This window comes from Pelobates fuscus, chromosome 3 (genome assembly GCF_036172605.1).
Source record: "Pelobates fuscus isolate aPelFus1 chromosome 3, aPelFus1.pri, whole genome shotgun sequence".
NCBI classification, from domain to species: domain Eukaryota; kingdom Metazoa; phylum Chordata; class Amphibia; order Anura; family Pelobatidae; genus Pelobates; species Pelobates fuscus.
In genome coordinates, this window is record NC_086319.1 from 360,334,331 (window position 1) to 360,348,956 (window position 14,626).

The window sequence follows — 14,626 nt, forward strand, 5'->3', positions numbered from 1 at the left end:
TGCCTAGCGTGTCATTTGTCGTGAGCATTGACGTTTTCCTGTCCGACAATCAATGTATTGTATAGTGTGACGCCAGTAGCTCCACCCTAGCCGTACCGTACCGTACATGTAAAATTAAATTTAGTGAATTTAATTGTGCTACTTTGATAACTAGTGCATACAATGCACATGGTGTCACTTAAGCAAACCAGAACACACAACAATGTATCTTTAACATGAAATCAGCCATTGTGCTTAAATTGGTCTAATTGTTAAATAAATTAGTTCACTTGTTCAGTGTACTCAAAAGCTGCCAATTAATTAATAAATTACAACTGTAGCTAGACACCAAAATAACACTAATTATATGTTAGCATCTAGTTTTATAATTTGTTCTTGCCTCTGTTAATTTTAGTTATTTGAATTCTCTCTATGTTTAATCTCCTTTTGACAAGTTAGTCATTCTCTAATTATGGTACTGGCGCGGTTGTAGTTTGAGCTCGGGAAGAAAGATGCAACGTTTGTTAGCATTATGGAAGAACGACAAGAACATTTGTCATTCATGCAAGTAAGTGGAAGTGATTAAAATGGATTTATACTCAAGGTTTAAAAGAAATTGTATGTACAGTGCAAATGTAGGTGCTTTTCTAATGTAGCAATATTTATTTTACACAATTAAGAAAATGACTTACAAAAATGTTCTTAGTGTTTTAAATTGATATACTTAACACATGTTTAATATAAAATGTATCTTCATTTGATTTCCTTAACATTTGTTTAATATAGGATATATTTTTATATTGAGATGGTGGATGGCACAATTTTATGAAAATAATGGTTGCACAGCTACATCCACTATTAATTACTGTATATATAACATTACATTTTAAAATAGTATAACTTTGCTGTCAGCTCTTATAGTCTTTCAGATAAAGGATGCAATGTTGGTCTGACATTAGATTGGTAAAATAAAGTAAACCAGAGGTCTCTCAGTTACAAGTGAGATGGGAATATGACCAAACGGATAAGTACATGACTAAGATACTGAGGCTAGTGGTGTTGTGCAGAGAGGCACTGAGGCTAGTGGTGTTGTGAAGAGAGGCATTGAGGCTAGTGGTGTTGTGAAGAGAGGCATTGAGGCTAGTGGTGTTGTGCAGAGAGGGACTGAGGCTAGTGGTGTTGTGCAGAGAGGCTTGAAGACTATAGTGAGGCCTAATAGAAAGCAGTTGTTGTTGGGGGATTCCATCATAAGAGGTGTGGAGATGGACAATGGTGGTCTTGTGAGGTGTCTTCCCGGAGCTACTGCTCACAGAGACAGGAGACGTATCTGTAATATTGTTAAGCAAGCAAAGCAGGAAGGGGAATTGGATGTACTTGTCCATTTAGGGACAAATGACTTGGCTTGCAATGAGGTTTCAGAGGTTAAGGAAGTTTTTAGTGTTTTTGCCAATGATATACGGCAGGTTGCTTCCACATTGTCATTCTCTGAAGTTCTGCCTGTGCATAACACTCAGAATGACAGGCGGATGCGTATTAGGGACTTTAACTTGTGGCTTGGTGAATGGTGTCGGGAGCAAGGATTTGGCTTCATTGCTCATGGTAGCTCTGTTTGGAATGGAAATAAACTGTACAAAAAAGATGGTTTGCATCTTTCTCAAAAGTGAACAAATGTTCTCAGTGAGCAGTTCAGAGGTTTTGCTAGGATGTATTTAAACTAGGAGGGGGGGGGGCAAAAAGGTGATAAAACATCAATCCAATTGTCCCCCAAAACAAGGACAGAAGGTGCCTGTAGCAAGTGTGTTAAAAAATGATAAGCTTAGAGTCATGTCTACAAATGCTCGCAGTTTAGGGAATAAGATCCATGAACTTGTGGCAATAATGGCAACTGATAGTGTAGATTTAGTCGCTGTTACTGAGACATGGTATAATGAGAAAAATGACTGGGACATAGCAATACCAGGGTACTCTTTATATAGAAAAGACAGGGAAGGCAAGAAAGGGGGAGGGGTGGCCCTGTATGTAAAAAATAGCATAAAATCTAGCCTAATAAAGGTTAGTGAGGCGAACATAGAGTCAGTTTGGGTTACGTTAGAATTTGGTAATCACACAGTAACTCGTGTAGGTGTGATTTATAGGCCCCCAGGACAAATTGAAGAGTTAGATAATCTACTAGTTGAAGAAATAGCCAAAATGACAATGAAGGGGGAAGTTATCATCATGGGTGACTTTAATCTTCCTGATGTAAATTGGAAAACAAAAATAGCTACTTGTGCCAGGAGCACACATATTCTAAACTCCCTACTGGGATTGTCTCTAAAACAAGTCGTTGAGGAGCCAACTCGTAAAGAGGCCATACTAGATTTAGTGTTAACAAATGGAGATTTGGTATCAGATATTACTGTAGGTGAAAGTTTAGGATCCAGTGATCATCAGTCAGTGTAGTTTAATATAAGAACAGTGACTGAGTCACACCACACAAAAACAAAAGTTTTAGACTTTAGAAAAACAGACTTTTCCAAAATTAGAATATGTGTAAAGGAGACATTATCAGACTGGAGCAATTTAAATGGAGTCCAAAAGAAATGGGATTATTTAAAAGTTGCACTACTGAAGGCAACAGAAAATTGCATTAGGCTTGTCAGTAAAAGCAAAAAAATCAAGAAACCACTGTGGTACTCCACAGATGTAGCCAAAATAGTAAAAAACAAAAAGTTAGCATTTAGTAATTATAAAAAAACCCAGAGTGAGGAAGACAGAATGACCTATAAGATTAGGCAGAAAGAGGCTAAGCAAGTTATAAGAGCTTCCAAATCACACACAGAAGAGAAAATAGCACAGTCAGTAAAAAAGGGGGACAAAATCTTTTTTAGATACATAAATGAGAAAAGAAAAGTAAAACAAGGATTAGTTAGATTAAAAACAAAAGAAGGAAGGTATGTAGATGAGGATAAAGGTCTAGCTGACTGCCTCAATAAATATTTTTGTTCGGTATTTACAGATGAAAATGAAGGAAAGGGACTTCAGTTAAGAAAAATGATAAATGAGTCATTTATTACACGTGAGTTTACAGAGGAAGAGGTTCTATTTCAACTGTCAAAAGTAAAGACAAATAAGTCAATGGGACCTGATGGAATACACCCAAAGCTATTAAAAGAGCTTAGTGGTGTACTAGCAAAACCATTAACAGATTTATTTAACCAATCATTGATAACAGGAGTAGTCCCAGAAGATTGGAAGTTAGCGAATGTTGTGCCCATTCACAAGAAAGGTAATAGGGAGGAGTCGGGCAACTATAGGCCAGTAAGCCTAACTTCAGTAGTGGGGAAAGTGATGGAAACCATGTTAAAGGATAGGATTGTTGAACATCTAAAAACACATGGATTTCAAGATCAGAGACAACATGGGTTTACTTCAGGGAGATCATGCCAAACTAATCTTATTGATTTTTTTGATTGGGTAACTAAAATTATAGATCAGGGTGGTGCAGTAGACATCGCTTACCTCGATTTCAGTAAGGCTTTTGACACTGTTGCACATAGAAGGCTTATCAACAAACTACAATCTTTGAGTTTGGATTCCAGTATTGTTGAATGGGTAAGGCAGTGGCTGAGTGACAGGCAACAGAGGGTTGTAGTCAATGGAGTATATTCGAAGCTTGGGCTTGTCACCAGTGGGGTACCTCAGGGATCTGTACTTGGACCCATTCTCTTTAATATTTTTATTAGGGATATTGCAGAAGGTCTTGATGGTAAGGTGTGTCTTTTTGCGGATGATACTAAGATATGTAACAGGGTTGATGTTCCAGGAGGGATAAGCCAAATGGAAAATGATTTAGGTAAACTAGAAAAATGGTCAGAGTTGTGGCAATTGACATTTAATGTGGATAAGTGCAAGATAATGCATCTTGGACGTAAAAACCCAAGGGCAGAGTACAGAATATTTGATAGAGTCCTAACCTCAACATCTGAGGAAAGGGATTTAGGAGTAATTCTTTCTGATGACTTAAAGGTAGGCAGACAATGTAATAGAGCAGCAGGAAATGCTAGCAGAATGCTTGGTTGTATAGGGAGAGGTATTAGCAGTAGAAAGAGGGAAGTGCTCATGCCATTGTACAGAACACTGGTGAGACCTCACTTGGAGTACTGTACACAGTACTGGAGACCCTATCTTCAGAAGGATATTGATACCTTAGAGAGAGTTCAAAGAAGGGCTACTAAACTGGTTCATGGATTGCAGGATAAAATTTACCAGCAAAGGTTAAAGGATCTTGGAGTTCTGTCCTTGGTCCCCTTCTATTTTCTCTTTATACTGCCTCTCTTGGAAAACTTATTGCCTCTTTTGGATTCAACTACCACCTGTACGCTGATGACACTCAGATATACCTCTCCTCACCGGACCTCTCCCCGGCCGTCCTGCAACGTGTCACTGCTTGCCTCTCTTCCATCTCTGACTGGATGTCGTCACGCTTTCTCAAACTTAACCTCTCTAAAACTGAACTCCTTGTCTTTCCTCCTCCTAATACTGATCCTCCTCTCTCACTCTCCCTTCAAGTCAGTGATATCCACATAAGTCCATCCCTACAAGCGCGCTGTCTTGGCGTCATACTTGACTCTGGTCTCACCTTTGAGTCTCACATCCAGTTTGTTGCCAAGTCCTGTAGGTTCCAACTCAAAAACATAGCCCGCATCCGCCCCTTTCTTACGCAAGATGCTACCAAGGAGCTTGTCCATGCTCTAGTAATTTCCCGCATGGATTACTGTAACCCTCTCCTGATTGGTCTCCCCAAAAGCCGTACTGCCCCGCTACAGTCTGTAATGAATGCTGCAGCTAGACTGATTTTCCTATCCAGTCGGTCCTCTCACACCTCGCCCCTCTGCCAGTCCTTACATTGGCTCCCTGTATCCTATAGGAGTCAATTCAAAGTGCTAACCCATACATTTAAAGCACTGAACAATTCCAGCCCCTCTTATATCTCTTCACTGATCCAGAGGTATGCCCCTCCTCGTACCCTCCGCTCTGCCCGCGACCACCTCCTGACCGCTGCTCGCACCCGTACGGCCAACTCACGCTTGCAGGACTTCTCACGGGCGGCTCCTCTCCTATGGAATAACTTGCCTACTGCCATCAGACTCTCCCCTAGTCTTCAATCATTTAAGAAGGGCCTTAAATCCCATCTCTTCAGGAAAGCGTATGGCCTCCCAGAGTAATCTCTCCCTTACATACCTGTCCCTATGGGATAGTGCTTTGCTCTCTCCTCCAGCTCTGCTTCACTCCTACTTGATATTTCCTATCCTAATGTTTCTAATACCCCACCTCCTATAGACTGTAAGCTCATTTGAGCAGGGTCCTCTTCAACCTATTATTCCTGTAAGTTTTCTTGTAATTGTCTTATTTATTGTTACATCCCCCCCCTCTCAAAATATTGTAAAGCGCTACGGAATCTGTTGGCGCTATATAAATGGCAATAATAATAATAATAATCTTAACATGTATAGCATGGAGGAAAGACGAGACAGGGGGGATATGATAGAAACATTTAAATACATAAAGGGAATCAACACAGTAAAGGAGGAGACTATATTTAAAAGAAGAAAAACTACCACAACAAGAGGACATAGTCTTAAATTAGAGGGACAAAGGTTTAAAAATAATATCAGGAAGTATTACTTTACTGAGAGGGTAGTGGATGCATGGAATAGCCTTCCAGCTGAAGTGGTAGAGGTTAACACAGTAAAGGAGTTTAAGCATGCGTGGGATAGGCATAAGGCTATCCTAACTATAAGATAAGGCCAGGGACTAATGAAAGTATTTAGAAAACTGGGCAGACTAGATGGGCCGAATGGTTCTTATCTGCCGTCACATTCTATGTTTCTATGTTTCTATGTTTCTAAGAGAGACTAGTTTATAACCATCAATATGACAAAGATTCCCATTTGATTGATATCGTAGGACCAATACTGCCTTGCTCTCCTCTCAATGTAGTCCTTAAAGCCCTTTTGCTATGAGAGGGACATTCCATAATGGAATTTGATTTTGAAACACAACATTACTCCTTAAAAGACATAGGAGCAATCCCGTGGCTGGTATAAATTTGTAATTATTGCAGTCTTGTCATCTTCAGTGCACTATATATTTGTTATCAATAACCAGCACTCTACCCTGAAAAAATACATTAGCCTGGGTGCATTTCACTGTTAGTTAAAATTGACACACTCACATGTCTTAAAGTATAAAGTAGCGGTAAATCAAAATATCGCTGTTTTGGCCCCATCTGGGCCTTTATTAAGATCTTGATTAAGATACATATGTATATATATCAAAGTATTGTTTTTTTTTTCCAAAGAACTTTATGTCCTGTCGATGTATATTTTATCTCTCCCTCAGTAACACTCAGCTCATTATTTTACATAATATGGCTGCTAGCAATGGGTCAGATGCAGTTGTCTATGGTCACTTTCTATTGCTCTTCAGACATCCATTGCATAGCCCTCTCTCCCTCTTTACCTTGTGATGAATATAGCAAGTGGTTTTATGTTATAATTGCTCTGTCATTTCTTTCTCACTACTTGACTGGTATTTACAGCAAATGGAAACTGCAATGCCTACTTGGAGTCACCTCATAATTTCAATAGACAGAAGCAGGAATTGGGGAAAGAGATGAATGGTCACCTTGTACTCTATACAATTAGAAGATGTCCACCTCATTTTATATAGGTGTCACTGAATAAAAATATTATATCCGGACTATGGTCTAAATTATGGAGCATGATGTGGATAAATTTAGTTGGAAAATACATATAAAAAACACTATACGTATGCATCTTAGTTTAAAGGCATAGGAGATATTAAAAATATATGTGCAACAGATAAACATTGCATGTGGAAATGTGTATCTTATGTATTAATCTTACATTTATATTAATCTTATATTTTTAGATGAAGTTGCAATCATCATTTGAATACTTTGGAAATCAATCAAGGACATCTGTATTTCTTTTGTTAGGACTCACGCAGGATCCAAAACTACAGGTCCTGCTTTTTTATGCTTTCTTTATTATGTACCTGATCACCATAATTGCAAATATTGGGATTTGCCTCATCATCCAGTTCTCTTCTCATCTTCACACACCCATGTACTTTTTTCTTGGTAATTTGTCTTTCATTGACCTTTGTTACTCGTCTTCAGTGGTACCAAACACAATGGTCCAATTGTTAAACCCTGGTAAATGCATCACAAGTATTGGCTGTGCGGTACAGCTTTTCATGTTTTGTTCATTTGGTTCCACAGAGTGTCTTCTCTTTGGTGTGATGGCCTACGATCGGTATGCGGCCATTTGTAGACCTTTACATTATGGAGTGATGATGACAAAACAAACATACAGCACCCTAATGGCAGTAGCATATTCTGCCGCTGTTCTACATGCCATTATTCAGATATCCAGCATTTTTACCTTAAACTTCTGTGGCCCCAACATTATTAATCATTTCATATGTGATGCTCTACCTCTGATAAGACTTTCTTGCTCAGATATTTTTCTGAATGAAATGTTGATTATTTTTTGTGCTGCCGTCATAGGAGGAGGGCCTCTCTTTGTTATAATTCTATCTTATATCTATATTGTGTCAACCGTTCTCAAGATACCATCATCACAAGGAAAGAGAAGAGCTTTTTCCACGTGTGCTTCGCATTTAACATGTGTCACTTTGTTCTACGGTACAGTGTTATTCAACTACCTTCATACAGCGGGCACTTCGTCGTCAGTGGGCCAAGAAATGGCGGCATCTGTATTTTATATTGTGGTCATACCAATGTTAAATCCACTTATCTACAGCATAAGAAATAAAGAAGTAAAACTGATTTTGCAAAGATTCTTCGGTCAAAGTGTAACCTTCCAATTTAAATTTTTACATATCTAAAAAAAAAAATCTAAATATGTAAACACTACAGCAGTAGTATTCAAAGTAGACTTAAAGCTAGATAATTATCATGGAGCATAACTGGTTATAAGGACCTCTTTTCAACAGCTGCTTTATTATTATCCCAAACTGATTCTGTGCCTTGCTAGATGATGGCATTGTATTCAAAATGGCAGACAAGTTGCATTGGATTAAGTTTGTTGGAAGACAACATGCAAAAATGACACAGATGACAAAATGTGAAAAGACTCATGCTGAAAGGGGACACAAATTTGAAACAATTGTAAAATATAATAAAAGCTGTCTAGTATTCAATCGGTCAGTAACAATAACTATAATAAAATACATTTTAGAGGACACATTTGGCTCATTGGCTTGCATATGGGCAGATGTGAATTAAGTGAAAGATTTAATGTACATGTTTGAGTAAAATATAATAATATGAACATATTTTGCAGTTACAAAGTAGTCACTAGTATGAAAGATTATATCATGTATGGTATTAGTTAATAAATTACTTTAAAAATATATATATATTTTGTGTCTTTTTTTTTCACCAACCATGAACTTGGTTTATGACTAGCTGTATTATTTGCCACTTATTCGTCCTAATCAATTTGTGCAAAAAAAATAAATAAATAATTCATTTAGTATATGTAGTGTATGTAAGTTTTGATATGGATGGATTTTGCCTACATGATTATTTCTGGAAAAACAATTTAGCGAAACTGAAATGGCACAAAAATGTGCCTATTACTGTACTGCAATAAAAAAAATCAATAAAAAAAATAATCTTTTTCTAAATTTTTAGTCCCTTTTCATGGCACAACAGACAAATTAAATGGCCCACCCAATGTTGTTTAATTTATTTCATAATTCATCCTTCTGATGTTTCAGAGTTGCCGTATTTGGACAAAAAACAGTAGTCCAACTGAACTCAGTATATAAAAAAAGAATACATTTCTACCAGTGCTGCTATAATGCACACTGAGGGCCACTGCTTCAACTTGGAAGATTAAATACAAGAGTCATGTAAAATAAACGCATAAAGTGCAAACATGTCTTGGCCCTCTAGTGTAATTCACGTTGAACTGCAGGGATTTCTGAATGCACAAACATAAATACATTCATAAATAGAAACAAACTGATTCTAACATAGAGCTGACATTCAAGAGGCATAGCACAGAAATTGAACGAATAATATGAATATGAAAATGACTTCGATAAGACGCAAAATGGCAAAAATAAAAGGCATATGAGATACTGTGATTACTCCAACTCTATTAGGTAACTAGTAATGTGTTGATCTGCATAACATAAGTTTGTAAATTAGTAAAACCAAATAAACAGATACATATATACTGAGACAAGATGCGCGAGACTGATAAAATTAGGGATTTGGAAGAGATTGTTTGAATTTATTGAACAATTGCTACTTAAAGTGAGGGTATCCAATGGTTTAATGTCAAGGTAATATAGACAAAACCTTTTGTGTGTATATGCTTGCTCTTACAACTGATTGTTTAAACACACTTTAGCTCATTTAGCACTAGCACTATTTAGTTTATTTCCCATGTTGGAATTAGTGTAGGGTACTGTGAAGTAGTGGTGGCTTAACAAAATATGGCCATATGGTGGAACTGAATCCCCGTATTTGTTTGCTGAGATAGGTGATTTTAAGTAGCCTTATAAAATGTAAAACTGTATTTTTATGTGTGTGCTGATCCTTAGTTTGTATTATGGTTATGCAACATTATGAGTGAAATGTGGTACTGTGTATTACAGCTCATGGCAAAAGCTCATTTTAATTAATAGACCTGTTCAACACAATATTGTGCACTCTGTGCCTTTAAAATATATTGAGACAAAAAGGCATATTAGAAAATGGGTTTGGTTTTAGAGCCGCCCTGTTTCAACAGGAATTGCACTTGCCTAGTCTCCTTTAAGAAGGAATTTCTTTGAGTTGCCAGCTGCCCATGAATGGAGGCACGCTATTGGTGTCTCTATTCAGGAGCCATTGTTAGCATCAGAGTGTGGGGTTACAGCCCACAGTAGAGAGATTTAAGAAGCCATCTTGTAAGTAGCAAAAGGATAGAACAGTATCAGAACTTGGCCCCGGCCAAATGTAAGTGTATATTTTATTTTTCTCTCCCCCCAATAGCCCCAGTGACTGCCTGAGTGCCGATTAAGCAAGGGAATTTACTCAAAAATATAATAAACATATAAAACCAGGGAATCCCAGGGGTGACAAGGGGAGGTGGGCATTTCTGGTACACAGCACTGTGTTGGTGGTCACTACTATTTTCCAAAACTCTTACTGCACAGTGGCGGAACTAGTGCTGGTACAGTTGGTACTGCTGCACCGGGGTCCGCACACTTGGATTAATTGATTTTAATACTATTTATTTCATTTGCAATTGTTCCTGCCTGCTCCAGTCTGCTGATTCTGAGGTCCACCTCAGGTGGAGATCAGGGCCGGTGCAAGGATTTTTGACGCCCTAGGCAAAAAATGTTTTGCCGCCCCCCCATATGTCCTGCCCACCATGTGACATCACAATGCCCCGCCCATATGCTCTGCCATATGGGCCAACGCCAGTCTTCACAAAGTGTCTTTTATCTGAAAAGACAGTGTGTTTACATTAAAAAGCCTACAGGCACAGGCTATAGACACCAGAACCACTACATTATGCTGTAGTGCTTCTGGTGACTATAGTATCCATTTAATGTGAGGTAAATTAGAGATTAGTGCCACTAATAATATATTGGGATGCCTACTTACAACCAGATGAGGACAAGAGGCTGATGATGGTCTCAGTCTGGCTCCACAGGTCTGGTGTAGAAGAGGCTCTCTGGAGACTGTTTTTAACAGTGCTCACAACAATTAACGAACAGGAAGCAGCTCCATTTTTTAGGGCCCCTTACACAGCTCAAGGTCTGGGCCCCCAGGGGTCATACGCCTACAATGCCCACCCATAAATCCACCTACATGGCCCATCCATGAGTTGGGGATGTGTGTAGTGTAAAATAGAGGGTTTGTGGGGTAGGATATTTTTTTAATTCATAGTGCTCTCCCCTCCAGTCAATTATTGATTTCCCCTTTCCTTCTGTCCCTCCGTGTTCTCCCCTTCTGTCACTTAGTGCTCTCCCTTGGCCCCTGTCCCTCTGCAGTCCCCCCTTGGTGGTCTTCTCACTCCCTCATCCCCCTTAGTGGTCCTCCCTCTCCCAAACCCCTTAGTGGTCCTCCCTCTCCCAAACCCCTTAGTAGACCTTCCCCTACTCCCCCCACCCCCTTAGTGGTAATCCCCCCCCTTAGTGGTCCTTACCCTCCTCCCCTCTCCTTAGTAGTCCTCCCTCCTTACCCCCCTTTGGTGGTCTTTCCCCCCCTTAGTGGTCCTCCCTCTCCCAAACCCCTAGTGGACCTCCCCACCCCCGTTCTCCCTGTGTTCCTTCACCCCCCACTCCCCCAGTGGTCCTGACTCACCCCTCCCCTAGTGGTCCTTACCCTCCCCTCCCCTAGTGGTCCTTACTTCCCCCTTCCCTCCCCTAGTGGTCCTTACCCTCCTGTCCCCTAGTGGTCCTTGCTCCCCCCTCCCCACCCCTACTGGTCCTTACCTTCCCCCCCCTATTGGTCCTTACTCCCCCCTCCCCTCCCCTAGTGGTCCTTATCCCCCCTCCCTCCCCCGGTGGTCCTTATCCCCCCTCCCTCCCTCCCCTAGTGGTCCTTATCCCCCCTCCCTCCCCTAGTGGTCCTTATCCCCCTCCCCTAGTGGTCCTTATCCCCCTCCTTCCCCTAGTGGTCCTTATCCCCCCCAACCTCCCATAGTGGTCCTTATCCCCCCTCCCTCCCCTAGTGGTCCTTATCCCCCCTCCCCTAGCGGCCCTCCCTTCCCATAGTGGTCCTTATCCCCCCTCCCTCCCCTAATGGTCCTTATCCCCCCAACCTCACATAGTGGTCCTTATCCCCCCTCCCTCCATCCCCTAGTGGTCCTTATACCCCCCTCCCTCCCCTAGTGGTCCTTATACCCCCCTCCCTCCCCTAGTGTTCCTTATACCCCCTCCCTCCCCTAGTGGTCCTTATACCCCCCTCCCTCCCCTAGTGTTCCTTATACCCCCCTCCCCTAGTGGTCCTTATACCCCCCCTCCCTCCCCTAGTGGTCCTTATACCCCCCTCCCCTAGTGGTCCTTATACCCCCCTCCCCTAGTGGTCCTGATACCCCCCTCCCTCCCCTAGTGGTCCTTATACCCCCCCTCCCCTAGTGGTCCTTATACCCCCCTCCCTCCCCTATTGGTCCTTATACCCCCCTCCCCTATTGGTCCTTACTCCCCCCCCTAGTGGTCCTTATACCCCCCTAGTGGTCCTTACACACCCCCCTCCTCTAGTGGTCCTTACACACCCTTCCTCCCTCCCCTAGTGGTCCTTATCCCCCTCCCCTAGTGGTCCTTATCCACCTCCTTCCCCTAGTGGTCCTTATCCCCCCCCAACCTCCCATAGTGGTCCTTATCCCCCCTCCCTCCCCTAGTGGTCCTTATCCCCCCTCCCCTAGTGGCCCTCCCTTCCCATAGTGGTCCTTATCCCCCCTCCCTCCCCTAATGGTACTTATCCCCCCCTCCCTCCCTCCCTCCCCTAGTGGTCCTTATACCCCCCTCCCTCCCCTAGTGGTCCTTATACCCCCCTCCCTCCCCTAGTGTTCCTTATACCCCCCTCCCCTAGTGGTCCTTATACCCCCCTCCCTCCCCTAGTGGTCCTTATACCCCCCTCCCCTAGTGGTCCTTATACCCCCCTCCCCTAGTGGTCCTTATACCCCCCCTCCCCTAGTGGTCCTGATACCCCCCCTCCCTCCCCTAGTGGTCCTTATACCCCCCTACCCTAGTGGTCCTTATACCCCCCTCCCTCCCCTATTGGTCCTTATACCCCCCCTCCCCTATTGGTCCTTATACCCCCCCTAGTGGTCCTTATACACCCCCAGTGGTCCTTACACCCCCCCTCCCCTAGTGGTCCTTACACACCCTTCCTCCCTCCCCTAGTGGTCCTTACCCTCACCTCCTGCCCTGTAGTGTGGCCGGGCGGCGCGGAACACGGGACAGGAACCTCTGTTTCCTGTACCCGGCCGCTGGCGGAATGACAGGAAGTGCTCACTCAGTGTCATTCCGCCGGCGGCCGGGTACAGGAAACAAAGGTTCCTGTCCCGCGTTCCGCGCCGCCCGGCCACGCTACATGGAGAGACCGGCAGGAGGGCGCGCTCTGCGCTTCCCTCCTGCCGGTCACTCTAACCCGGCCTCCCTCCATGCAGCAGTGCTGCGCCGCCTTGGGCTTGTTAAAGTGCTCAGGCGGCGCAGCATGACGAGGCGCAGCGGGGACAGGGATCCGGCGCCCCCTGGTAAGTTGCGCCCTAGGCGGCTGCCTAGGTCGCCTTACAGGTGGCGCCGGCCCTGGTGGAGATATACCTGAACATACTGCCTTCTTGTAAGTGCAATTTTAATCATTAAAAGCATTTTTATTATAGTATTATGCTATTGACTCTTTTCTTCATGACCCACAGCTGCAGATTGAAGCACAGTCATACAGATTTTTACCTTCTTTGGGGAGACAAGCCTGCATACTTCTACGTCTCATCTGTGATAAAAAAAATTGGCATATTTCTAATCAGGTGGTGTCTATTTGTTTATATATGATGTGGAGCTTGCTTTTCTTATATGTTGTTAACGTGTTTTGCTTGTTTTGTTCTAGTGGTATTGTGAGGTTCACCATATAAGCTCCTGGTTAATTGTTCACCCCCAAAAACAGTGAATGATTTTCTGTTTTGCACTGATCAGTCCTAGAAACAACCCTGATAACATGGGAAATGGTAGATCCCCAGCTGTCAAAGCATTGTGGGAGATGTACAACAGATGGGGGATCTACCCTTTGGCCACCCTTGTGCTTGGGGATTCTGATCGGATTCTGACTTCATTTTATTTTAATCTGTAAAGATTGTTGCTTCTGTTAATCATGTCAGCTACTTCTTGGCTCCATATTGCCAGTGCAGATTAAATATATTGCCCGCTGTAAAGGTAATAAGAAGTATATCAGTATCCTGCTGCTTTATGTCAGGTTACCTTGTGTATCAGTCAGGGACAAGTCACAGGCTGGCGTCACATTGCAGGATATTGGGGACACTCCTACCAACTCTCAGCTTGTCCCCAGCGATTCTTACGCCAGCCGCAATAACCCCACCTCCTTTTATGACACGGCCAAAGTGTTAGAACGAGAACATTTTGGGGCCGTGGTTACTTACCTAATGGAGCACGGTATTTAAAGAGAAAACAGGGAGAGATTCATTGCCCTGTTGTGGTTCTTGTTTGACCCAGGAGCGCATATTCCGAATTGGTATTCTTGTATTCTGACTTTGGCTTCGTTTGACTATTCCTCCTTCTGTGTTCCTTTGACCTCGGCTATTGTATTGTCATTGATCCTGATTTCAGGTATGTCACGATTCGGGGAACCCAACACGCTAACACACACACAGACACACACACAGAAAGTGTGCAGTACCGGTCCTTAGAGTGGCCGGGCTAAGCACACACAGAATAGTCAGGAGACAAGCCGAGTAAGGGGAACCAGAAAACAGAATAACGAGAAACAAGCCAAGGTCAAAGGGTAGGAGAAAGTCACAAAGTCAGTATAACAAGCCAGAGAGTACGTAACCAGAAATCACACGTTCAGAATCAATACTAAAAAGCAAAGACCACA

At 42.5% G+C, this 14,626-nt stretch overlaps 1 protein-coding gene across 1 annotated transcript in view; it reads left to right on the plus strand.

Annotated features, from left to right (window-relative positions):
• Window positions 1-511: 511 nt before the first annotated feature.
• Window positions 512-14,626, plus strand: part of LOC134601848 (olfactory receptor 5F1-like) — a 32,142-nt gene continuing 18,027 nt past the window's right edge. The window contains exons 1-3 of the mRNA XM_063446350.1: window positions 512-547; window positions 6,916-7,863; window positions 13,893-14,184. Coding sequence (XP_063302420.1) covers window positions 512-547; window positions 6,916-7,863; window positions 13,893-14,184 — 1,276 coding nt within the window. The remainder of the gene's footprint in view (window positions 548-6,915; window positions 7,864-13,892; window positions 14,185-14,626) is intronic.